Source organism: Mauremys mutica, chromosome 20 (assembly GCF_020497125.1).
Source record: "Mauremys mutica isolate MM-2020 ecotype Southern chromosome 20, ASM2049712v1, whole genome shotgun sequence".
NCBI lineage: Eukaryota > Metazoa > Chordata > Testudines > Geoemydidae > Mauremys > Mauremys mutica.
In genome coordinates, this window is record NC_059091.1 from 22,990,639 (window position 1) to 23,014,390 (window position 23,752).

The following is a 23,752-nucleotide window of genomic DNA, read 5'->3' on the forward strand; positions in this document are numbered from 1 at the left end:
GGGAGACTGGCTCTCCTGGGGCCCAGCGGTGAGAGTTGCTGCTTATTCTACGCAGATGCAGCCACCTCTGGGGTGGGACACGGCTGATTATATGCAGGTCCCTCGTCCAGCACTGAGACGCTACTCAGAGCAGAAGCTGCAGCTGTTCAAAGTTAGGCTCAGGCTCTGAACCTGCCCCCCACTCCCCCATCCATGGGCCCCACAAGCTTCTACTCCTGCCCCCAGGGGCCAAATCCCAGCTCCACCGCTGCCACCCCCCAGGGCATGAAAGTGAGGACAGTGGGGTGACCCCCGCTGAGCCCCCCCAGCCCATTTTATTTTAAACGTGACCCACGTGCCTGGAGGTGGGACTGGCCCCACTGCCTGTTCCCAGCAGCGCACACGAGCCCTGCACGTGAGAGCAGCGTGAGAGTCGTTCCGTGGGGCAGAGGGGGAAACTGAGGCACGGAGCTGCTCCCAGCAGACTGCAGCCAGCCTTCCCCCCACCCCACCCCCTGCACAAGACCCCACTCCAGAGCAGCTTCATAAACGTATATTTAAAAAGGCAGGAGCCAGACTGTGAAAGAAAAGGGATTGAGCCGTTTTCCCCCAGCCCCCGAGGGGGGAGGCTCCCCCCCAGCTCAGCCCCCCCCCCGCCCCCGAATCCAGTCCCGGCTGGCGAGCGAGGGTAGAGGCCGGGGCGAGGCCCCGAGGACGGTGGCGTTTGCAGCAGGGTCCCGCCCTGTCGTGGATGAGAGTTGAGGGGACTGGAGCTGGGCACTGCACGGGTCCGCCAGCAGGGGGCGCTGCACCCACCAGGGGCCAGCATGTAGCTGGTGAGACAGGGAGCAGAGGGGTCTGGGGGAGGGGGGGCACTGATGGACCCCCCCCCCCCCCCTTTGAACAGTTCATCTGGCGGCACCAGATCTGGGCTCAGCTGTATTGGCCAGAACCGGGCATCTCTGCCGTCACATCAAGGGAACGGCCCCGGCCCCCTCACCGGGCACTGGGGTTTGGTCCCGGCTCAGCCCGGCCCGGCTCACGCCACGGTCTCCTCCTCGATGCAGTTCTGCAGCCAGGGGCGGTAGCCGGCACTGGGGGGGCCGCTGCGGGCGGGGGGCTCCTGGGCGGCTCCCGGCTGCAGGAGGAAGGACGTGTCCACAAGGGGCCCCACGTCCTGTGGCGAAGGGAAGCCGCCGGCCACAGGGGCGGCGCCGTCGGGGTGAAGGAAGGAGACCTGGGAGCGCTGGGCAAAGTCCGAGTCCTCGGCCAAGGCCTCCTCGTGGCGGCCCGGGGCCCAGGGCCCGGCTTCCTCGCCCCCCTCCCAGCCCCGCTGCTCCGGGGCAAAGGGGACCTCGCTGAGGGGCAGGCGGCGGGCGGGGGGCCCACAGCTGCAGTCCGTGCTCTGCGTGTCCTGGCACAGGCAGCTGTAGGAGGTGGAGGCCTCGGAGACGCAGCTGTTCTTGCGGCGCAGGAGGGAGAGGCGCCGGCCGAAGCTGCCCGGGGCGGGCCCCGTGGCCAGCAGCCGGTTCAGGAGGTGCAGGGGGACGTGCCGGCTCGGCTCCAGCCCCTCCTCGATCTCCTCCAGCGGCTGGAACTGCATGTCCTCCTTGGGCAGCCTGCACCAGAGAGACCAGGGATTGGAATGCAGCCACCTCTGGGGTGGGGCACGGCCCCTCATTATACACGGGTCCCTCACCCGGCGCTGAGCTGCAGCCACCTCTGGGGTGGGGCACGGCCCCTCGTTATACACGGGTCCCTCACCCGGTGCTGAGCTGCAGCCACCTCTGGGGTGGGGCACGGCCCCTCGTTATACACGGGTCCCTCACCCGGCGCTGAGCTGCAGCCACCTCTGGGGTGGGGCACGGCCCCTCGTTATACACGGGTCCCTCACCGGGCGCTGAGCTGCAGCCACCTCTGGGGTGGGGCACGGCCCCTCGTTATACACGGGTCCCTCACCCGGTGCTGAGCTGCAGCCACCTCTGGGGTGGGGCACGGCCCCTCGTTATACACGGGTCCCTCACCCGGCACTGAGCTGCAGCCACCTCTGGGGTGGGGCACGGCCCCTCGTTATACACTGGTCCCTCACCGGCGCTGAGCTGCAGCCACCTCTGGGGTGGGAGGCCCCAAACTACGCAGGTTCCAGGATGGGGCAGCAACGTTCCCATCCCATCCCCCTTGGGTGAGACCTCAGCAGAGAGGCCCAAGTGCCCCGGGATCCCTGTGGTCCAGGGGCCACCCAAGGGAGCCCCCACCCCCCGGCCCGGGCTCACGTCATGTCGAAGGTGGAGCCCTGGAAAGACGGCTGGTGCAGCAGGAAGACGGTGGCCGCCGTGTAGGGGGCGCGGGGGTTGGAGGCGTCCCAGTAACGGTCCTTCTCCAGCAGGGGCAGGTCGTCGTACATCTCGTCCACCGCCATCATGGAGACCTGGGGGGCAGGGCAGGGCTCAGGACTCCTGGGTTCTAGACTGACTGGGGGAGCGGGAGCCAGACACTAAGGGGTGGGGGGAGGGTCCTGCTGGGTGTTCGTCAGGACCCCACAGTCTGGGGGGCTGGCAGGGGGCTGGGGGGAGGTACCTGGAAATTGCGGTCGATCAGCAGGTTGGTTTCGAAGTCGTCGTCGTCCTCCCCAAAGGGATTGATCAGCTGCTCGGCGACCTGGGGGAGCACGGTTCAGCTGGGGGGGGGGACAGACCCTCCCCCAACACCCCTGCCCCCCAACACCCCTCCCCCAGCGCCCTACCCCCCCAACACCTCCACCAGGCCTGCCCCTCTGCCAGCACCCTGCCCCCCAACACCCCTGCCAGGCCTGCCCCTCCCCCGGCTCCCTGACCCCCAACACCCCTCCCCCAGTGCCCTGCCCCCCAACACCTCCACCAGGCCTGCCCCTCTGCCAGCACCCTGCCCCCCAACACCCCTGCCAGGCCTGCCCCTCCCCCGGCTCCCTGACCCCCCAACACCCCTCCCCCAGTGCCCTGCCCCCCAACACCTCCACCAGGCCTGCCCCTCTGCCAGCGCCCTGCCCCCCAACACCCCTGCCAGGCCTGCCCCTCCCCCGGCTCCCTGACCCCCAACACCCCTCCCCCAGCGCCCTGCCCCCCAACACCACCAGGCCCGCTCCTCCCCCAGTGCCCTGCCCCCCAACACCTCCACCAGGCCCGCTCCTCCGCCAGTGCCCTGCCCCCAAACACCCCTCCACCAGCACCCTGACCCCCAACATCCCTGCCAGGCCTGCCCCTCCCCCGGCTCCCTGCCCCCCAACACCCCTGCCAGGCCCACCCCTCCCCCAGCTTCCTGCGCCCCCACCCCTCCCCCAGCACTGCTCAGCTGCTCAGCCACCTGTGTGGAGCAGGGCTCAGCTGGGGGGTAGGCCCCTCCCCCAGCTCTCTGCGCCCCCCCCCCCCAAGTACCCTGCCCCACCCCCTTGGCCAGCCCCAGACCTGGAGCCCCCCCCCCCCCCACACACCCACACCTTGAGCCAGCCCACGTAGAAGAAGAACTGCAGCAGGGTGAAGACCGGCACACACAGGTCCAGGTTGTGGCCCTCGTAGCCCTGGGCCGGGTCCAGGAACTGGCGCCCGATCAGACAGGCCACGAAGAAGCTGTACACGGCGATGGTCACCACCTGGGGGCGAGGCAGGGAGGCAGGGCAGCGCCGGGACTGGAACCCCGGCGTCCGGGCTCCCCGGCCCTGCCCCTCCCCCTCCGCAGAACCCCGGTGTCTGGGCTCCCCGGCCCTGCCCCTCCCCGGAACCCCGGCGTCCGGGCTCCCCGGCCCCTCCCCCTCCCCGGAACCCCCGCGTCCGGGCTCCCTGGCCCCTGCCCCTCCCCGGAACCCCGGCGTCCGGGCTCCCTGGCCCCTGCCCCTCCCCCTCCCCTCTTTTTCCCATCCCATCTCATGCCCAGAACCCTGGTGTCCGAGTCCCCCAGAACCCCGGCGTCCGGGCTCCCTATCCCAGCCCTGCCCCTCCCCTCCCCTCTCCTCCCCATCCCAGCACCGGGCCCGGAACCCCGGCGCCCGGGCTCCCCCAGCCTCCACTCCACGGGGTCGGTGCTCACCTGCGTGTAGACCAGGGGGACGCTGATCCAGTCGTAGTGGAACAACATGCTGCAGTTCGCACGGAAGTGATTCAGCTCCTGGCGGGGGGGGGGGGATTTCAGAGCCAGGGAGGGGGCAGATCCCTGCTGGGGGGGGGCAGCTTGACAGCCCCCCAGGGACAGACTCAGGGCATCCCCAGGAAATGCCCCCTGCCCAGCACAGAGCCCCCACCACTGCCAAGGTGTCTCCCCCACTGGGGTCCCCTCTAGGGCTGGGGGGGGGGCTCAGTCTCCCCCATCAGCCCCCAGTTAGTGCTGCTCAGACGCAGCTGGGAGCTGAGCAGAGCCTCAGCAAACTCATCACCAGGCACACGAGGCTCTGGATTTGCCAGTCACCACCAGGGGCTGGATTCAAATCAGGTGGGACAAGAGGTAGAACCCAGGCATCCGGGGCTCACCCCCCACCCCCGCCCCGAGCTGGGCCCAGAACCCAGGCATCCGGGGCTCACCCCCCCCCACAAGCCGGACACAGAACCCAGGCATCTGGGGCTCACCCCCCCCCCCCGAGCCGGACACAGAACCCAGGCATCCGGGGCTCACCCCCCCCTGAGCCGGACACAGAACCCAGGCATCTGGGGCTCACCCCCCCCTGAGCCGGACACAGAACCCAGGCATCCGGGGCTCACCCCCCCCCCCCCGAGCCGGACACAGAACCCAGGCATCCGGGGCTCCCCCCCCCCCGAGGCAGACACAGAACCCAGGCATCCGGGGCTCTCCCCCCCCAAGCCGGACACAGAACCCAGGCATCCAGGGCTCACCCCCCCCTGAGCCGGACACAGAACCCAGGCATCCGGGGCTCCCCCCCCCCCCCCCCCCGAGCCGGACACAGACCCCCGGCATCCGGGGCTCCCCCCCCCCCGAGCCAGACACAGAACCCAGGCATCCAGGGCTCTCCCCCCCCAAGCCGGACACAGGACCCAGGCATCCGGGGGTCCCCCCCCCGAGCCGGACATAGAACCCTGGCATCCGGGGCTCCCCCCCCCCTGAGCCGGACACAGGACCCAGGCATCCGGGGCTCCCCCCCCCCGAGCCGGACATAGAACCCAGGCATCTGGGGCTCCCCCCCCCAAGCCGGACACAGAACCCAGGCATCCCCAGGCGACCTCCCCCCCCCCCCCCCGGTTTCCACCCACCTCCATGAGCATCTTGAGGGCGCAGTTGTCCCGGACGCGTCCCTCCTTGCGAGCCTGGGCCACCAGGTTGGTGAACCAGACGCAGGGGATCCAGTACTTGTTGTAGGACGAGCTCAGGTTCTCGTATTTCTTCCGCTCCTCACGGGTCATGAAGCCTGCGGGCGAGGGGAAGGGGTCACCCAGCTGCCCCCCAGCCTGGGCCGGGGACCAGACCGGCGGCCTCTGCGTCCCGCAGCCCCTCCGGCCCCTGGCCGCCAGCGGGAGCAGGAGCGGCACATGGGGGTCGCTTCGGGCATGAGCAACTGGGACCCCTGGGGCACAAACTGACCCAGCCTCAGTCCCTCCCCTCCTTTAGACCCCCCTTTCATCAGCCTCCCTGGGCAGTCCCCCCACCCTTTAAACAGGCTCTACACTGGGACCCCTCACCTGGAGCTGAGCTGCAGCTGCCTCTGGGGTGGGGCCGGGGGCTGTTTACACAGGGACCCCTGGCCCGGTGCTGAGATGCAGCCCCTCCGGGGTGGGGTGCAGGGGGGGCTGTTTATCCAGGGATCCCTGGCCCGGCGCTGGCTGCAGCCACCTCTGGGGTGGGGCCGGGGGCTGTTTATCCAGGGACCCCTGGCCCGGCGCTGAGATGCAGCCACCTCTGGGGTGGGGCTGGGGGCTGTTTACACAGGGACCCTGGCCCGGCGCTGAGATGCAGCCGCCTCTGGGGTGGGGCTGGGGGCTGTTTACACAGGGACCCTGGCCCGGCGCTGGCTGCAGCCACCTCTGGGGTGGGGCTGGGGGCTGTTTATACAGAGACCCCTCACCCGGCGCTGAGATGCAGCCGCCTCTGGGGTGGGGCTGGGGGCTGTTTATACAGAGACCCCTCACCCGGCGCTGAGATGCAGCCGCCTCTGGGGTGGGGCTGGGGGCTGTTTACACAGGGACCCCTGGCCCGGCACTGAGCTGCAGCCGCCTCTGGGGTGGGGCTGGGGGCTGTTTACACAGGGTCCCTGGCAAGGCAGCGAGACGCAGCGGCTTTTGGCACGGAGGCTGCTGAACAGCTGCGCCAAGGTTTTGATCAGGCCGTGGAGTGAGATCTGGATCCAGCTGAAGCAGCGGGAGGGAGTCAGGGAGCTGGAAAGGAATTTCCGGGGCTGGGCGCCAGCCAGGACGCCGGGGTTCAACCCCCCGACTCAAATGGGGAGTGACAGCCGAGCTGTGCTGCCCACCAGGGCCTGGGGCCTTGAGTTTTGTCTCCCAGCGGATTGCAGCTCGGCTCGGGATTGGAGAGCGCCCCCTGCTGAGCCCCCCCCCACTGCCTGTAGCCCAGTGCCCCCTAGCGCCCCCTGCTGAGCCCCCCCCACTGCCTGTAGCCCAGCGCCCCCTAGCGCCCCCTGCTGACCCCCTGCCCTGCTCCCTGCCGCCCAGCTTCCCCTGCTGAGCCTCCCCCCACTGCCTGCAGCCCAGCGCCCCCTAGCACCCCCTGCTGAGCCCCCCCCACTGCCTGCAGCCCAGCGCCCCCTAGCGCCCCCTGCTGACCACCTGCCCCTGGCGCCCCCTGCTGACCCCCTGCCCCGCTCCTTGCAGCCCAGCGCCCCCTAGCGCCCCCTGCTGAGCCCCCGCCCCGCTCCCTGCAGCCCAGCGCCCCCTAGCGCCCCCTGCTGAGCCCCCCCACTGCCTGCAGCCCAGCGCCCCCAGCGCCCCCTGCTGAGCCCCCTAGCGCCCCCTGCTGACCTCCTGCCCTGCTCCCTGCAGCCCAGCGCCCCCTAGCGCCTCCTGGGGCCAGCCCTGCCTGCCAGGGGAGAGCGCCCCCTGCTGAGCCCCCGCCCCGCTCCCTGCAGCCCAGCGCCCCCCGGCACCTACCTGCCTCCACCACGTGGTCGATGGTGGGGAAGCGCTTGAAGACGGCGGTGCTGACGGAGCGCAGGATGAGCACGGCCGAGAGGCTGCTGTAGCGCATCAGGGTGCGGCGGTAGAGCCGGCCCCGCTCGTCCCCGCCGTGCACGGAGCCGGAGATGGCGCACATCAGGCGGTCGGGCATGGGCATGCAGGTGTACTGGCTCCACCACCGGTTCACCACCAGCGTGACGTAGAAGCCTGCGGGCAAAGGGACAAGCCCAGGAGTCATGGCCCGAGCCGGCCACAGGACCCCGGCGTCCTGGACCCCAGCCCTGCCTGGGGGGGGACACAGCAAACAAGCCCCAAGCTCAGGCGGGTCAGCTGGATCCAATGGGGCCGGGAGGAGTCGCTCACTCTCACCCCGTTCGACTGGAGGGTCCCAGCCCTGGCTTGAGGGGCCTAGCGGGATTCGAACCCAGGGCTGGTCCCGACCTGGTGGGAGAGCTGAGCCCACACCCACAGCCCCTCCCCCCCCGAGCTGAGCCCACACCCACAGCCCCCCCATCATGCTACAAACAGCCCAGAGGGGCATTCTGCCCCCCAGGGGGGGAGCCAGTGGGGCCCATACACCCTATAGTGCCTGCCCGCCCTCGGAAAGGGCAGGGGCCTGGGGGAGGAGGGCAGGTCTCTCACACGAGGGGCTGGGCGGGGGGTCCCGGCTCTTACCCAGCACGAAGGAGACGGGGATCAGGTTGGCGTAGTTGTCGCAGTAAATCACCAGTTTCTCAAAGTAGCGTTTCTGATCCTCGGCCAGGACGAAGCTGCGGGTGGGAATTGGGCCGGGGGGGGGGGGGGGGAGGGGAGAGAAATGCAAGGAGGTTGGTGCCCTCGCCCGGGGGGTTTCCACCCAGACTGTGCACAGGGATGGGGCGTCCACACACACGTGCAAAGTGCCGCACGCCCCTCCCCCCGATGAGAGCGCAGGCACACAGACGTGCGAGGGGCCGGGGGCATGCTCTGCCCCCCACCCACCTGCACACGCGTGCAAAGAGCCACAAGCACGTGTGCAAGGGGCACGCTCACCACAGCCGTGCACAGGCCCGGGGCACACGTGCGTGCAAAGGGCCCCCCTCACCGGTAGGTCAGGCTGAGCCCCAGGTAGGTGACGAAGAAGGCCAGGAACTCCTTGTACAGCAGCTTGTAGATGCTCCCACGCCAGAGCAGCAGCAGTTTGTAGAAGCCCCCAAAACGGGCGTTGGCCACGCGGGCCGTGTAGGTGACAGTCATGGCGGGGCGGCCGGGGGGACACGGGCCCTGCAGAGACACACGGACAGCAATGGCCACGGGGTCAGAGAAAGGCCGGAAGGGACGTCAGGAGGTCACGGGGGCCACCCCATGCACTGGTGCAGGACTGGGGCGGGGGGGGGGAGCCCTAACCACTAGACCCCACTCCCTCCCAGAGCGGGGACAGAACCCAGGAGTCCTGACTCCCAGCTCCCCCTGCTCTAACCACTAGACCCCACTCTCAGAGCGGGGACAGAACCCAGGAGTCCTGACTCCCAGCTCCCCCTGCTCTAACCACTAGACCCCACTCCCTCCCAGAGCAGGGACAGAACCCAGGAGTCCTGACTCCCAGCTCCCCCTGCTCTAACCACTAGACCCCACTCCCTCCCAGAGCAGGGACAGAACCCAGGAGTCCTGGCTCCCACTATAACCCCTTTCCCACAAAGGGACGCTGGGGGAGTGGGGTTAAAGTGGCAACATTTTAAAGTTTCAACTAACTAAACCCGCGGCTCTCAAACGTTTTTACTGGTGACCCCTTCACATCGCAGGACTCTGAGTGCGACCCCCCCCCCCGTTATCCATTAAAAACACGTTTGTATCTATTTAACACCAATATAAATGCTGGAGGGAAAGTGGGGTTTGGGGGGAAGGTTGATGGCTTGCGACCCCCCCCCCCCCGTGTAGTAACCTCGCGACCCCCTGAGGGGTCCCGACCCCCCCCCCCGATTGCAAACCCCCGAACTAAACTTTCCAATAATTTGATCGTCCCGATTCACATCATCTTCCCGAGCTCGCCAATAGCCCCCACTCAAAGTCCAGGAACATCATAGTCCCGGCTCATCTGATAACCGTTAGAAACCAGCAGAGTCCTGTGGCACCTTATAGACTAGCACATCTCAGTAGTTAAAGAGCAATTGCGAAAACCAGTCCCCAAATATTCCAGCCGCTGCTACTGCGATTCGCTGGCCAGCCAGAGGCCTGGCCTGCACACGCAGGGCTCCAGCCATTGCTGGGAACTGAACCATGATTCCCCAGACAGCGGCGTTCACCTTTGACACCTAGAAGTGCTCTAGCTGGGTCAGATCCATGAGCTCGCTGTCCCGCCAGGCCTGAGCCCCTGGGTGATTTCCATAGTCGGCTTCACTGGCGCTCGTTTCAAAGCAGCCGAACTGCTGCGAGCCGCCTCCTTTTAACCACAGTTCTTCTGATCTTGGGTCTTTTTGTCTGTCAAGCTTCAGCTCCCAGAGTCATGGGATTCTGAGACGCTCGCTCCCCGGAGCTTCTCGCCCTGCCAGCTGCAGAAAAGGCCTTGAAAGTGTCCGGCTCCGGCAGGGGCCACAGCAGATGGCCAATGAAACCAGCCCCCAGGTGGCCGGGAATGTTTGTAGGCGCCTGTCTCATGATTTTGTGACTGCTGGGGTGGGGGTGGGGGGTTACTGACATCACTTACACCCCCCCCCCCGGGGGTTGTGCAGCATGACAGGGGTGCTGAGGTGCTACCGTAATACACCTAAACCTGTTCAGCCCCCCAGCCCAATGGGGTTCTGATCCTGGGTGCTACCGTAATGACCCCTAATCTGTGGTTGCAGGATTGGGACTTTAGAGACAGAGCTGAGGCTCCCAGCGCTCATGGGGAAAGAGAGGGTGTCCCTGCGGCTCCCAGCACAGGCTCACCCCCCCCCAAGTCCCCACTGTCTGCTCAGCACCTCACACTCCCACCCCCCCATTCCCACCACTGCAGGATCCTCCGATTTGGGGGCGGGGGGGGCTTGGCACTGACCTTGCCTGGATCTGCCGGGTCTCTTCGCAATCAGCCACTGGTGGAGGAGAAGTTAAACTGAAGGCAGCCGAGCAGCAAATCTACCCCCCCCCTCTCCTCCTGGGGGGCCAAGGAGCCGGGCCCGGGAAGGTGAAGACACCCAGGGACCTCCAGGAGCAGCCAGGGGGACACCAGGGCGGGACTGCAGCTGCTTAGAGAGACCCACTCCCCTGGGCTGCTGTTTAAATACCTCCGAGCCCACCCCTCTGACCTTTGTCCTCCCAGAACCTTTGATTGCCTGGCGGCGGGGGGGGGGGGATTAGAGGGACGGGCCCTGGGGGGGGGGCGTAGCTTCCTTTCCCACCGCTGGAGGGGGGGGCTGGGTTGTACTGGCACCAGCTCCTCAGGGATCACAGAGGGTCAGATCCTGTGGCTGGTTTCAGGGGGAGTTAAGGGGGCTGAGAAACGATTGAGCAGGAGGGGAGTGGGGGCTAGTGGGGTGATTAAGGAGGGGGCTGGGAGTCAGGACTCCTGGGTTCTGGTCCCGGCTCTGGGGCTGGTGGGGCGATTAAGGAGGGGGCTGGGAGTCAGGACTCCTGGGTTCTGGTCCCGGCTCTGGGGCTGGTGGGGAGATTAAGGAGGGGGCTGGGAGTCAGGACTCCTGGGTTCTGGTCCCGGCTCTGGGGCTGGTGGGGCGATTAAGGAGGGGGCTGGGAGTCAGGACTCCTGGGTTCTATTCCTGGCTCTGGTGGGGTGATTAAGGAGGGGGCTGGGAGTCAGGACTCCTGGGTTCCGTTCCTGGCTCTGGGGCTGGTGGGGTGATTAAGGAGGGGGCTGGGAGTCAGGACTCCTGGGTTCTATTCCTGGCTCTGGGGCTGGTGGGGCGATTAAGGAGGGGGCTGGGGGTCAGGTCCTGCTCTGGGAAGGGAGCGGGGTCGGAGTTAGAGTAGGGGGCTGGACTCCTTGCTCCTATTCCCATCTCCAGCCCCCCGGGCCCCGCCCCACCCCACCTGCTCTGACCACTAGATCCAACTCCTCCCCTCCCCGAGCTGGGAAGAGAACCCAGGTGTCCGGCCTCCCCCCAGTAGCAGAGCATGGGAGGTGCTGGAGTGTGTGTGTCCCCCCCCCCCCCGCCGCAGGGGGCCTGAGGGCACCGGCTCCCTCCTGCCATTGGCTTCTATCGCTCGATCTGTTTGACGAGTCAACACCCCCAAGGTTTGATCCCTGCGGGGGGGGGGGCAGCAGGGCAAACACCTCAGACAATGCACGTGCTCCAGCTCCGAGTCTCCAAAGCCCCCGGCACATTCTCCGGAGTTATGCAACCCCCTTCCCAGAAATGCAGGGCAGCCGGGACTCCTGGGTTCTCTCCCCCACTCTGGGAGGGGAGTGGGGGCTAGTGGGTAGAGCAGGGCAGGCTGGGAGCCGGGACTCCTGGGTTCTCTCCCCGGCTCTGGGAGGGGAGTGGGGGCCAGTGGGTAGAGGAGGGCAGGCTGGGAGCCAGGACTCCTGGGTTCTCTCCCCGGCTCTGGGAGGGGAGTGGGGGGCAGTGGGTAGAGCGAGGGTGTGTGGCAGCCAGGACTCCTGGGTTCTCTCCCTGGCTCTGGGAGGGGAGTGGGGGCCAGTGGGTAGAGCAGGGGGGCGGGAGCCAGGACTCCTGGGTTCTCTCCCCAGCTTTGGGAGGGGAGTGAGGTCTAATGGTTGGAGCCGGGGGGTTGGGAGCAGGGACTCCTGGGAGGAGGGTGCCGGGTGTGACCCAAGCGAGCAGGGCCTGGGGCAGTGCTAAGGGGGGTGATGGTCGCTGCCACCAGGAGCAAGGCAACTGCGGGGCCAGGGCGGGGGGGGGGGCGCTGGGCTGTGGGGCAAACCCAGCACATACCTGGCTAAGCACCGGCTGCCCCTCCCGCCCCCCAATCAGCCCTGCCCGCCGGGAACGATGCGGGCTGGGGGCTCCCTGCTGATGGCCTGGGGGGGGGGATGAGCCCGGCCCTGCCCCAGAGCAACACACGGCAACCCCCCCCCCAGGGGCTGGCAGGGGTCAGGGGGGCTCCCCAGGGCAGCACCTGGCCGGAGGCTGAGGCAAGTCCCCCCCCCACCAGACATTAACCACCCCCCTTCCCCCATCATCGCCTCTTCCAGATCCTCCCTGGCACATGGACCAGCCTGCAGCCCCCCCGCCCCCGTTTGTCTGCAAAGCCAGGGGCTGGGAAGGGAGGAGGGGGCAGCTTGTGCCGTGCTGGGCAGTGGGGGGGGGGGGGAGGTGTGACTCCCACTACGAGGGACGGGAGCAGATCCTGCTCTGGCAGCCTGAGCACCCCCGCAAGTGATGGCTGTAGAACCCAGGAGTCCTGCTCCCCCCCCCTAGATCCCACTCTCCTCCCAGAGCCTGGGATAGAACCCAGGAGTCCTGCTCCCCCCCCCCCGATCTCACTCTCCTCCCAGAGCCTGGGATAGAACCCAGGAGTCCTGCTGCCCCCACACCACCACTAGATCCCACTCTCCTCCCAGAGCCGGGGATAGAACCCAGGAGTCCTGCTCCCCCCCCACCCCAGATCCCACTCTCCTCCCAGAGCCTGGGATAGAACCCCGGAGTCCTGCTCCCCCCCCCCCCCAGATCCCACTCTCCTCCCAGAGCCTGGGATAGAACCCAGGAGTCCTGCTCTCCGCCCCCTCTGCCCTAACCACTAGATTCCACTCTCCTCCTGCAGCAGCCCCTAATGGGCAGAGTCGACCCCCCCCCTTCATGGACTAACAGGAAACAGCCATGGAGCAGGGCACTGGCCCTTTAAGATCAGCGCCGGTGCCCACCGCCATAGCGGGCGGCTTGGAGACACATGGCCGAGCGGGTCAGCGCTAATGAGCCCCCCCCCCCAGCCCCTTGCTGGGGCAGACGCAAGTTCCAGACACGGGCAGGGAGCGACTTACATAACCCCCGTCCTGGGCGCACACGGGGCCCCTCGTGTTTCATAAGCCCATCGCTCACGCCTCACAGCCCTGCTGCAGCCGGGCACAGGGCGGGCACAGGGCGGGCACGCAGCTGCAGCCCGCGCCCCCAGCCCAGGCAAAGCCAGAGCCTGGGAGGCTCGGACCCGGTCACCGAGCCCAGCCGCGGCCCCCCCCTCAGAAGGGACCCAGGAATCCCAGCTCCCACTGTGCTGTTCTGACTGCTAGGCCCTGCTCTCCCCCCCCTGCCCCCCAGTGCCAAACCCAGGAGTCCTGGCTCCGAGCGCCCCGCTCTAACCAGTAGACCCCACTCTGCACCCAGAGCTGGGGATAGACCCCAGGAGTCCTGGCTCCCAGCCCCCTGCTCTAACCACTAGACCCCCCTCAGCTGCTGATAGAATCCAGGAGTCCTGCCTCCTGCTGTTGGCTTTGATCCACAGGACCCCCCCCCCGCCCTTTGAAGCCCCTCGAGATAAGGCTGGTGCAATCCCCCCTCCAGCTTCCCGGCAGAGCCTCAGGCAGCTGGGAAGGAACCGGGGAGGCAGGTGCTCGATCCCCATCCCCCAGTGCCCAGGTAGGGCCGGAGAGCAGAGATGGGACATGGGGGAGGCCCCCAGCCCCCTGCCAAGCACAGTTTAATAACAGCCTGCAGCCCCCCCCCCCCGGCCCAATTCCACCAAGCAGAGGCAATCGACAGGGGGCTGGATTCAAGCCAGGGGTCACCCCGGTCTGACAGCCCCCCTCAGCAAGGGCTTCGCTCCCTTTGGCCTCAGGGAAGGAACCAGCTCACCAAACCCATGGAGGGGGGTGGGATTTTCGGGGGGCAGCCCCCACAAGAGACCTGGGGGCTCCAGGCAGCCCCCAGCCATGAAGACTGAAGTGGGCCCAGGCTGCAGTGCAGTGGGGGGGCAGGGAACCGGGGCCCTGAGGGCTGCTCCCCATTCCCAGCCATTGCAGGGGGAGGGCCCAGCCACCTGACTGGCACCTGAAATCATCGTCCGCCTCCCTTACAGCTCGGGGGGGGGGGGGGAGAGGCCCCCCCGCTGGGGACTGGCCCCTCACCCCACAGGGAGCTCGGGGGCCACACGTCCGAGGCACCAACCTGCCTCGGCCGGGCTTGAATGGGAAGCTGCAGCCCCTCCACGCCGGGGGAAGGGTTCCAGGCCCAGGGCCTGAGCGCAGAAGCTGCCAGCTCCTCGTACTGCTGTGCAGGACACCGCAGGGGTCATACAGTCGGTGCGAATAGCCCCCTATGACCCCCCCAGCATGGCGGAAGGGTAGAGCCGGCTCTGCACCACAGGAGGTGCAGAGCGAGAGGTAGAGCAGCCCAGAGGCTGCTCTAACTGATGCCGGGGCCCAGAATACAGGGGATGCCAAGGAAGCCCCACCCCCGCAGCCCACATGCAAGGAGGGAGGGACTGAGAATCCGGCCCTGCCCCCACACCCCCAGTCCCAAGCGTTGGTTTTCTCTCCCTTCTGGGCTCTGTCCCCGCCAGGCCCTTTGTCAATACAGCAAGCGCACCCCTGTAGCGCCCATAAAGGGCTGCCTGTCCTTCCCCAGCGCCCCCCCCGCCCCGCACTACACCGGCTGGCGCAGAGAGGGGAGCGAGAGAACCCAGGAGCCCTGATGCCCCGTGTCCCTGGACTAACCACCCGCTAGACCCCACGCGGGAGCCCTCACCCCACCCCCTGCTCCAACCCCTACCCCGTACTGCCTCCACATCAAGGCTCAAGTTCCCCACACAGCACAGTGACCACCCTGCAGGAAGCCCCATGGGCTGTGCCACGTAGAGGGCTCCCTGCTGCCCCCCGCCTCTGCTTTGAGCTGGGCCAAGGGGCACCCCACTCCCCTATGCAGCCCCTCGCCCACCCACGGGAAGTCCCAGCCCCTCCCCCAAGAACACCCCACAGCTGGACTTTCCTCTACTTTTTTTTTTATTATTATTTACAACGTTTTTCCTTAAGCTTTGGGGCCTCGGCTTTGTACAACACCTGGCAGAGCCCCCTCCGCCTCCCAGCGTCCGGAGAACCCCCTCCACCGAGGGGGGGGAGCAGCAGAGCACGCTGGGAGAAAGAGGGGAGGGGAGAGACAAGGGACCCATCAAGTGACCTGTAGTGGCGCAGCCCCCTACGGAAGGGAAGGGGGAGAGGGACGGGGCGATTGCTGGTTTTTAATGCAGCCTTGAGACTACTGGGGGGGTGTGTTTAGAGGGGGGAGGGAATCCAGTATTCTGCCTGCGGCAGAGAGATCCTGCCCCTCCGTGGAAGGGGAAATAAATACGCCCCCCACCCCAGCTGACTGCAAGCCTCCCCATCACGTGACAGACAGGGCGGGAAGGATTGTGCTCGGCAGGGGTGGGGGCCGGGTGTGTAACCGACGCAGTGGAATGATCCAGACCGGAGCAGCGGCCGCGCGGCCCTAGTTGGCGCTGGGCGGCTTGTAGGGCTCCAGGAGGAGGCTGGAGAAGGTGTTGACTTTGTCGGCTCCTCGCACCTCGTGGGGCAGCAGCGGCAGCTTGACGATGTGGAAGTCTTCGTACAGGTCCTCCATCTGCGGGGGTGGGGAGAGGAGAGAGAGAACCAGCCTCCCGGGGAGCACCGCCCCAGAGGGGGCGCAGGCTCCGTGGGCCCCTTCGGCCGTTGGTCGGTGCCAGCGGAGCTGGAGGCTGGATCAGGGTAGGGGGCCGAGCTGCTCCGCCAGGGCCGGGGCTCACGTGGCAGCAGGGCGGGTTAAGGCCCCCAGGGCCAGGCTGGCAGATGCCTGGGTTCCAGGAGCCACCGGAAGCCGTAACAAAGGGGGGTTCCGGCCCACGGGGACACGTCTACCCACTGATCTCAGCTCCCCCTGCCAGAGAAGGAGCCTAGTTCAGCCCCTGGGGTGGAGTTGGAGAAGCTGGAAGGTGCACAGTGCAGCCACCTTAGGGGAAGGGGCGGGGGAGGCCAGGAGGAGCCCAGCGCAGGGGCAGTGGAAGGGGGAACCCAGAGGGGTGGGTCCAGGGGGCAGCTGCCCAGCCCCCTCCCTACCTGGTCGAGATATTTGGACTGGATCTTGTGCCGGGCCTCGCACATCTTGCAGGGCTTCTCCGGGTCCGGGAACACCAGCTGGTTGACGATGATGTTGTGGGTGTCGATCTTGCACTTGGCCAGCTCCTGGATGAGGCGCTCCGTTTCGTAGAGCGACAGGAACTCAGCGATGCAGACGCAGATGAAGGTGGTCTGCTCCTGCCGGGCGGGGGGGTGACACTGTTACTCTGCTCCCAGGGCCCTTCCAGGACCCCCACCCCAGTGGGCTGTGTGTGTGTGTGTGTGTGTGTGTGTGTGTGTTAGCCCCCGCAACCAAGAATGGAAGAGATCTGCCTAGGATCACACAGCACATCAATGGCAGAGCTGGGGATAGAACCCAGGAGTCCTGGCTCCCAGCAATCCCTGCTCTAACCATTGAACCCCACTCCCCTCCCAGAGCCGGGATAGAACCCAGGAGTCCTGGCTCCCAGCCCCGCCCCCCCCGGCTCTAACCACTGAACCCCACTCCCCTCCCAGAGCGGGGGATAGAACCCAGGAGTCCTGATTCCCAGCTCTCCTGCTCTAACCTACTGGCCCCACTCACCTCCCCCAGCTGGGGACAGAACCCAGGAGTCCCCTCTGCTCTACCCACTAGACCATGCTCCCTCCCCAAGGGAGACAAAGGACAATGCTAAGAGGCTCTCACCCCACTGACCTGTATGCAACCTTCTCCCCAAACCCATGTCACTGCTGGAGCCCTGGGCAGGAACAACGCACAGGAAGTGAAGTGTTTGTTACGGGAACTCAAAGCCAGGCAGGCTCCCAAGCCCAGGCCAGCAGAGCCTAAGAGCAGATTTCACATGATCTTTTCTTATGCTTGGCTGGGAAGGTCTTTGGGGCGGGGGCCCGGCCGCCTGGCCTGTGTCTGCCCAGCAGCCAGCACCCTGGGCGCTACCCACTACATCCACTCAGTCGCTTTTAAAAGCCAAGAGCTTTCCCAGGCAGGATGAGCTCAACGGGCCCACCCAGCCCCAATCCCAGGCTGGGACCCACCGGTTCCTCTAGCTGCGTGGGGGGGTCCTAACCGTCCTGCCCCCTCCCCTGCCACTGAGCAATGTGAAGAGGTTAAATCAGAAAAGGGTGCAGATGTGGGGGTGGGGAGTGGGAATTCCTGCCCCCCCCCCCCGGGCAATCAGGGTCTGCCCTGCAGCATCCAGAGCCGGGAGCAGCAGTGTGAGTGGGCGAGAAGTCACCGGGGCCTGGCCTGCCCCCAACCCTTTGCTTTTCAAGGCAGATAGGAGGGTTCCCCCTGTGGCAGCGAATTCCACAGCAGCTTTGCAGGAATGCGCCGGGACTGGTGGGGCTGGGCTCACTGTAGCTCGGGGCGTTAGCAATACCAGGCCTGACACTGCTGGAGCAGCCCAAAGGGGGCCCAAACTCATCCTCCCCACCCATGCACACCTCTGGGTAAGTCGGGGGGCTGGATGAGGTACGCTGCCTTATTAGGGTTGCCATCCCTCCCGGATTGGCCTGGAGTCTCCAGGAATTAAGATTAGTTTTGAATTAACAGTTATGTCATGTGATGAAATCTCCAGGAATACATCCAACCGAAATGCCCTATAGCTACGCTCTGCTTCCCGGGGCCCATAGGAATCAACAGCACAAACTAGAGCAGCCTCGAGGCTGCTCTAAATTGCACCAGCAGGACCCCAAGAACGCAGGGAGAACAAAAGTGACCTGAAGACGGGTCCTTCATCCCTGCCCCATGTGCAAGAACCAAGGGACCAGGAATCCGGCCTGGAGTCTTCCCCCAGGGCTCCTTGTCAATTAACATTTCAACTCTGTCAGACTCCAGTTTGTATCAGATACCAGGCAGGGCACCTCTCTCAACACAAACAGCCTTGGGCTAATGCCAGAGAACTAGAAATTGACCAACCGAGAGGGTCAAACGGACCCGCCCAGTTTCACTGTCCCAACGGGAGGGGAAAACACATGTTAAGAGCACCAATGGGCTGCTGAGATGTCTGGGTGGCAGGTGCTGCAGGGATGTTGCCATCCCAACCGAAAAGATCCCGCCCCTTCCTACCCAACCCTGGCTACTAACACTTGAAGGAGTTCTCCCCCCTTGACGTAGGGAATCCACCTCTCCGGGAGGCAGTAGCCAGGTCAATGGAAGAAGTGCTCAGGGCGTGACATAGACCTAGCTATGTCACACAGGGCTAAGTTTTGGGTGTAGACTGGCCTGGGACTCCAGAAACTAACCCCCCCACCCACCCCGGGTCTGCCACAGAGCCCCGGGCAAATCATTTATCCCTCTCTGGGCCTCACGTGAAAATGGGGCAGGTGCTTCCCCCCTTCCTCACAGGGGTGCTGTGAAGATTGGATCTGAGCCCATCACAACAGATTGCAAAGTGGGTTCAGCGACACAGGAACACGGAGGTCAGCAGGAACAGCTGGCGTACTTTAAATTCGCATCCTGCGTGAATCCGGGTTAACTCTCAAGTGTAGACAAGCCCAGGCCATGAGAGCCAGGTAAGAACTTAGGCAGGCAAAGGGCCTTAACCTGTAAGCTCATTGCTACCTTTCAGAGAGCAGCCATGAGAGAAGGGAGTGGAAATCATGCCCCACGGCGCCGGCCTCGAGGAGCGAGTCTGTTTACCTTAAGGAGAAGGTTCGGGGTGACCTGATCCCAGGCTGCGAGTACCTCCATGGGGAGCAGATAACAGAGCTTTGTCTGCTCGACTGAGCCGCCCGAGAAATTCCAACAGCTGGTCGCTGAAGCTAGACCAAGTCAGACGGAAACGTGGGGGCAGGGAGGGTAATTTACCATTGGAAAAACTTAATAAGGGCTCTGGTGCATCCTCCGTCACTGGCCATTTTTAAGTCCTGACCAGCTGTTTTTCTGCTCTAGTTCAGACAGGAATGAATTCAGGCCGGTGCCCTACGAGACGTCAGACTACTCAGTGGTTCTCAGACTGTGGGTCAAGACCCCATTTTAATGGGGTCACCAGGGCTGGCTTAGATTTGCTGGGGCACAGAGTCAAAGCCCAAGCCCTGGCCCCCTCCTCCCCGGGCTGGCGGGGCGCGGGTGGGCTCAGGCTTTGGTCCTGCAGGAATTTTTGTTGTCAGAAGGGGGTCGTGGAGCAATGAAGTTTGAGCCCCCCTGGCCTAGATGGTCGCACTGCTCCCTTCTAGCCTTAGGATCTATGAGCGTAGGACCCAGGACAATGGGGCCCGGGTTGGGGCCTCTGGGTGCTACTGGAATACAGACAGATCCTCATTGTGACAGCGTCCAAGCACGACGTGCCTCCTGCCTTCACTGCATTCTGCACGGGGGCTGGCCTCAGCCGAAAGAGGCAACGATGGACCCGCCACTTACCCCCTTGTTGAGTTCTTACCGGGTCTTTGAACTGCTCGCTCACTGACCGGATGACGGGGAGGGTCTCCTCCAGCTTGGAGGCCAGCTGGTCGGCGTTCATGTCCCCCAGGCCAAGCATGTTACACATCTGGAGAGGGATGGGATGCAACACCACAGCTCAGCGAAGAGAGCCGGCCAGTGGCTAGCGCTCTGAGCCCAACGCCCTGAGCTGGATGCAGTCCCATGGCATGCTCAGCCAGCTGGACCCCAGGACGGGGTGTCCCATAGCCCCAGCCAAGCCCAACCTGACTTACGCCAGAGGGATAAGCCTTACCCATGAGGCCCCAGGCCAGATCAGAGCCGCTGAGTGCGACACACCAGGACCCAGGCCAGCGCAATCGAGTGCTGCACACCAGGACCCAGGCCAGCGCAATCGAGTGCTGCACACCAGGACCCAGTCTATGGTGTAGCCCAAGCTACTCGCAGTTTGGTATCAGATACCAAGTTAGTGACTGGCTCCCCAGCTCCCTTCTCCACTTACCTGAGATATGAAGGGGCTGATCTGGTTCTTAATCTGCATCAGGCGGCCCAGGCCCCGCTCCACGATAGTGGGGAAATTGAGCAGTCGCAGGGTGTGCCCAGTGGGGGCTGTGTCGAACACCACCACGGAGAAATTCATCCCCTTCACCAGCCTGTGTGCGCCAGACAGACATTAGCACCAGGGCCGGGAGCCTGGGGCTTAGCCTCAGAAGTGTAACCCCCCTCATCTCATTCCCACAATAATCCAGGGTGCCCCCCTTCCCTTCTCCCCAGTGCTGGCGAAACTACACATGACCCAAACCAGTGTCTCCCTTCCCTGGCTGGCTGGAGTGGTATATACCAGAGGGCTCCTTCCTCCCCCCAACACCACTCGAGGTGGTAATGGTACATCCCAGAGCACCCCTCTGTAATGGCACATCCGAGAACATCCCCCCTTCGTAGGTGGTCTTGTCCCCTGTCCCCGCAAGGGGCTGTAATGGTACATCCCAGAGTCCTCCTGTTGACATGGTATATCCCAAAGCTCCCCCTCACCTGAAACTGGTCTTGTTCCCCTCTCTGACTGTAATGGTACAGCCTAGAGTGCTCTTCCACATGCAGGGGAGAGGCTTGTTCCCAACACCCCCTCCGCCCCCCCACTGTAATGAACTCACACCCGGATAACTAGAGTCCTCTAGATCCCCCCCAGGCAGAGCAGTGGCACCCCTGCCCTAGAGGGGAGTTCACCCTCTGTGGTCCATTCCATGCTTGGCACAAAGGTGTCAAGTGCAGTGGTGGATTTTGTGACACCTGTTCCCAGAACTGTGAGCCACCCAACTCCTGTCTCCCGTGGCCAATCAGCTGTCAGATGGGGGTGGAACTGGACTGGGATTGGCTACCTAGAACTTCACTCCCATACTCAAGAGTCTCAGGTGAACTATGTGCTGTGGAGGGGGAACGGGTTCTGCTTCTGCTCGATTTACATTTCCAAATGCTGCGCTGAGAAGCCTTTGTGATCGTTCTCAATAACTGTAATATTATAATCGAGCCTGGAGGGGTCCCACTGTGCCGGGCGCTGCACAGTGCGAGAAGCCGTGCCCCAAAGAGGTCGCAGCGCAAACAGAAGAGAAGGACAAGGGAAATGCTCTTAGCTCCGCTTTCCAGCTGGGGAACTGAGGCCCTATCAGCCACAGCCACGAGCCCATAGCCCCAGCAGACGCCTCGGGCAGAGCTGTGAACCAAATAGAGGTCTTGAGTTTATGCCCTGTCCATTAGGTCACGCCTCTGACCCTGCCAACAGCTGCACACGCAGAGTCCACAGCTGAACCCAGATCTCACAGGCCTGAGCAAAACGCCATGGGGGCGGGGGGGGGGGGAAATGTACCCACCCTGAAGACATATAGCTGCCTTCTGACTATAATGGTACATCCCACCCCCTTGCTGATGGTCTTACCATCCTGTCCCATCCCACATTGCTTAATGCACTACAGAAAGGTGCAAGGACCAGTGACAAGTGCAGTATGAGAACCTCTACAGAAGACAGTCCTCTTTCACCTACAGATGGTCTCATTCCCACCCATGGTGCTGTAATGGTACATTCTAGTGATCCTCCTCTATAGGTGGTCTCATTCCCTGCCTTTACAACATATCCAACCCCTTCTCCTTCCCCCCCATAATGGTACATCCCAACCTCTCCTCCCTTGTGATAGGTGGCCTGCCCTTGTCACCCTTTTGTCAGAGCTATCCCAACATCCACTAAGGGTCCCAATTGCTTCAGGCACGTATCACGGGCCAGTCCCAGGCTGCCGAGCTCACCTCATCACCTCCGCATAGCTCATGGCCTCGTCGATGCCGGGGAAGGCGCTCATGGCCTCCTGCATCATCTTCTTGCCCATGCTCAGCATGTTGTCCTCCTCGAAGAACTCATCCGGGAGCTCAGCCACCCCCAGGCTGGGGTCAATCTCCTGGAGCAAGGGAGGAGAAGGGGGAAAGCATTTAGGGAAGAGTGGCCATCACTGTCCAAACAATAGGAGACTCATTGGCTCAGCACCAGCTGTTGCCTTTGACAGGAGAGCATGACAGAGGGGAGATAGACACATTTCAGAATGCCTGATGGGTTAGAACAGGGGCTAGGAACCAGGGCTTCTGGGCTCTATTCTCTGCTCTGGAAGGGGAGTGGGGTCTGGTGGTTAGAGCAAGGAGGACTGGGAGCCAGGACTCCTGGGTTTTATTCCCTGCTTTGAGAGTGGGGTCTAGTGGGGGGGGGAGGGGGCGCTAGGAGTCAGAACTCTGACTCTTGGCTCTGGAAGGGAAGTGGGAGCTAAAGACTGGACCAAGGGAAACTGAGTCAGATCTAAGAAAAAGCTTGATCACGTGGTTAAAACAGTAAACTTGGAAGCAGGACTCCTGGGTCTGTCACTACAAGCACTGAGAGACTCAGCCCCAGCCCTGCACACGTCAGAATGAGCCGTTGGAAACCCACCCTATTCCCCCTTCCTCTCCTGCCCCCTCACCGCCCCCAGCCCTAACTCACCATTGCAAACAGGTTATCATAGCCCTTGACTTTTGTGGGGACCTTGGAGAATTTCTGGTCGAAGGCATCGGAGATGTTGTGGGCTGGGTCGGTGGAGATGATGAGGACGCTCTCACGCACCTTCGACAGCTGCACGGCCAGGCTGCAGCTGTGGGGGACAAGTCAGTGGATATGAAAAGGGAAACAGCCATGGAAAATCCATGGGGCTGGAGGGATGAGGCGTGAGATATGGGGACAGGGGGTGCTTTCACCTCTTCCCCACAGGTGCAATGGTAGATTCCAGCTCCCCTACAAATAGTCTGTTCCCCTATTCTCCTCCCCAGCATAATGGTACATACCAGGTGCACCAGTAGAAACCACCTGTTCCTTGGTGCAATGGTATATCCCAAGCACTCTTCACAAGTTGTCCCCCCACCCACAAATATGGTACATCCCACCCAATCTTATCTACAGGTGGCCACACTCTCCCCCCACCCCATAGCAACAGCACATCCCAACCCCTACACATGATCTCACCACTTGCTCCCCTTACTAGTGGTAAATCCCACACCCCCCTCGTACACAATGGTACATCCCAATTTATCTCTATATACTACCATGGTACATTCTAACGGGCCCTCGCCTACAGGCTGCCTCAACCCCCGCCCCCGCGCATGATGGTCCGTCCAACCCCTCCTAGTGGCCTTGCCACTCCCAACCGTCACCCCCCTCTCGAAAGTAATGGTACATCCCGACCACTCCCCCTTCTCCCTACATAATGGTACTTCCCAACCCCTTCAGGTGGCCTTGCCACGCCCCCAACCGCTCCTCTTCCCCCCACATAATGGTACATCCCAACCCCTCCCGATGGCCTTGCCACCCCTCCTTCCCCCACAGTGGTACAGCCACGCGCGCTCTCGGGCCCTCCGCCCCCCCTCACCTGCAGGTGGTTTTGCCCACTCCTCCCTTCCCCCCCACGAAGATCCACTTGAGGCTCCGCTGCTCGATGATGTTGCTCAGCGTCGGCTCTAGCGGTTCCACATCGGGGGCGTCCTCGAACTCGTCCGCCTCCGGCCCCCAGCCGGGCCCCGCCGCCGCCGCCGCCATCTTGGAACCGGCTCACGTGACTCGGTACTGGGCCAGACCATTCGCGGAGGGAGGAAGCGCAGAACGAACCCGCACTGACAGAAGACGGAGCTGTGCGGCCCGACCCCGTCACACTCGCTGTACTAGCCCCGCAGTCCACAGCAATGGTACAGTCCGACCACGCCCCCTCATCATCTGACTGGGTCACTCAGGAAGCCCGCCCACCCTGATTTGGCCCGGAAAAGTTCCGCCCCTTTGCC

At 64.3% G+C, this 23,752-nt stretch overlaps 2 protein-coding genes across 2 annotated transcripts; both read right to left on the reverse strand.

The window, feature by feature from the left end:
• Positions 1-1,018: 1,018 nt before the first annotated feature.
• On the reverse strand, positions 1,019-10,280 carry BEST2 (bestrophin 2). Its single transcript, XM_044995241.1, has 11 exons — positions 10,099-10,280; positions 9,368-9,613; positions 8,170-8,348; positions 7,761-7,855; positions 7,059-7,292; positions 5,211-5,365; positions 4,039-4,116; positions 3,452-3,604; positions 2,557-2,637; positions 2,253-2,407; positions 1,019-1,598 (listed from the first exon to the last, which is right to left on the reverse strand). Exons 3-11 carry the CDS (start codon positions 8,319-8,321, stop codon positions 1,019-1,021), a joined length of 1,683 nt encoding a protein of 560 aa, XP_044851176.1. The 5' UTR covers positions 8,322-8,348; positions 9,368-9,613; positions 10,099-10,280.
• A 4,653-nt stretch (positions 10,281-14,933) lies between these two features.
• GET3 (guided entry of tail-anchored proteins factor 3, ATPase) lies at positions 14,934-23,722 on the reverse strand. The gene is made up of 7 exons (XM_044994657.1): positions 23,347-23,722; positions 22,428-22,575; positions 21,710-21,858; positions 19,920-20,070; positions 19,419-19,526; positions 16,042-16,239; positions 14,934-15,568 (listed from the first exon to the last, which is right to left on the reverse strand). Exons 1-7 carry the CDS (start codon positions 23,511-23,513, stop codon positions 15,437-15,439), a joined length of 1,053 nt encoding a protein of 350 aa, XP_044850592.1. The 5' UTR covers positions 23,514-23,722; the 3' UTR covers positions 14,934-15,436.
• Positions 23,723-23,752: the final 30 nt, after the last annotated feature.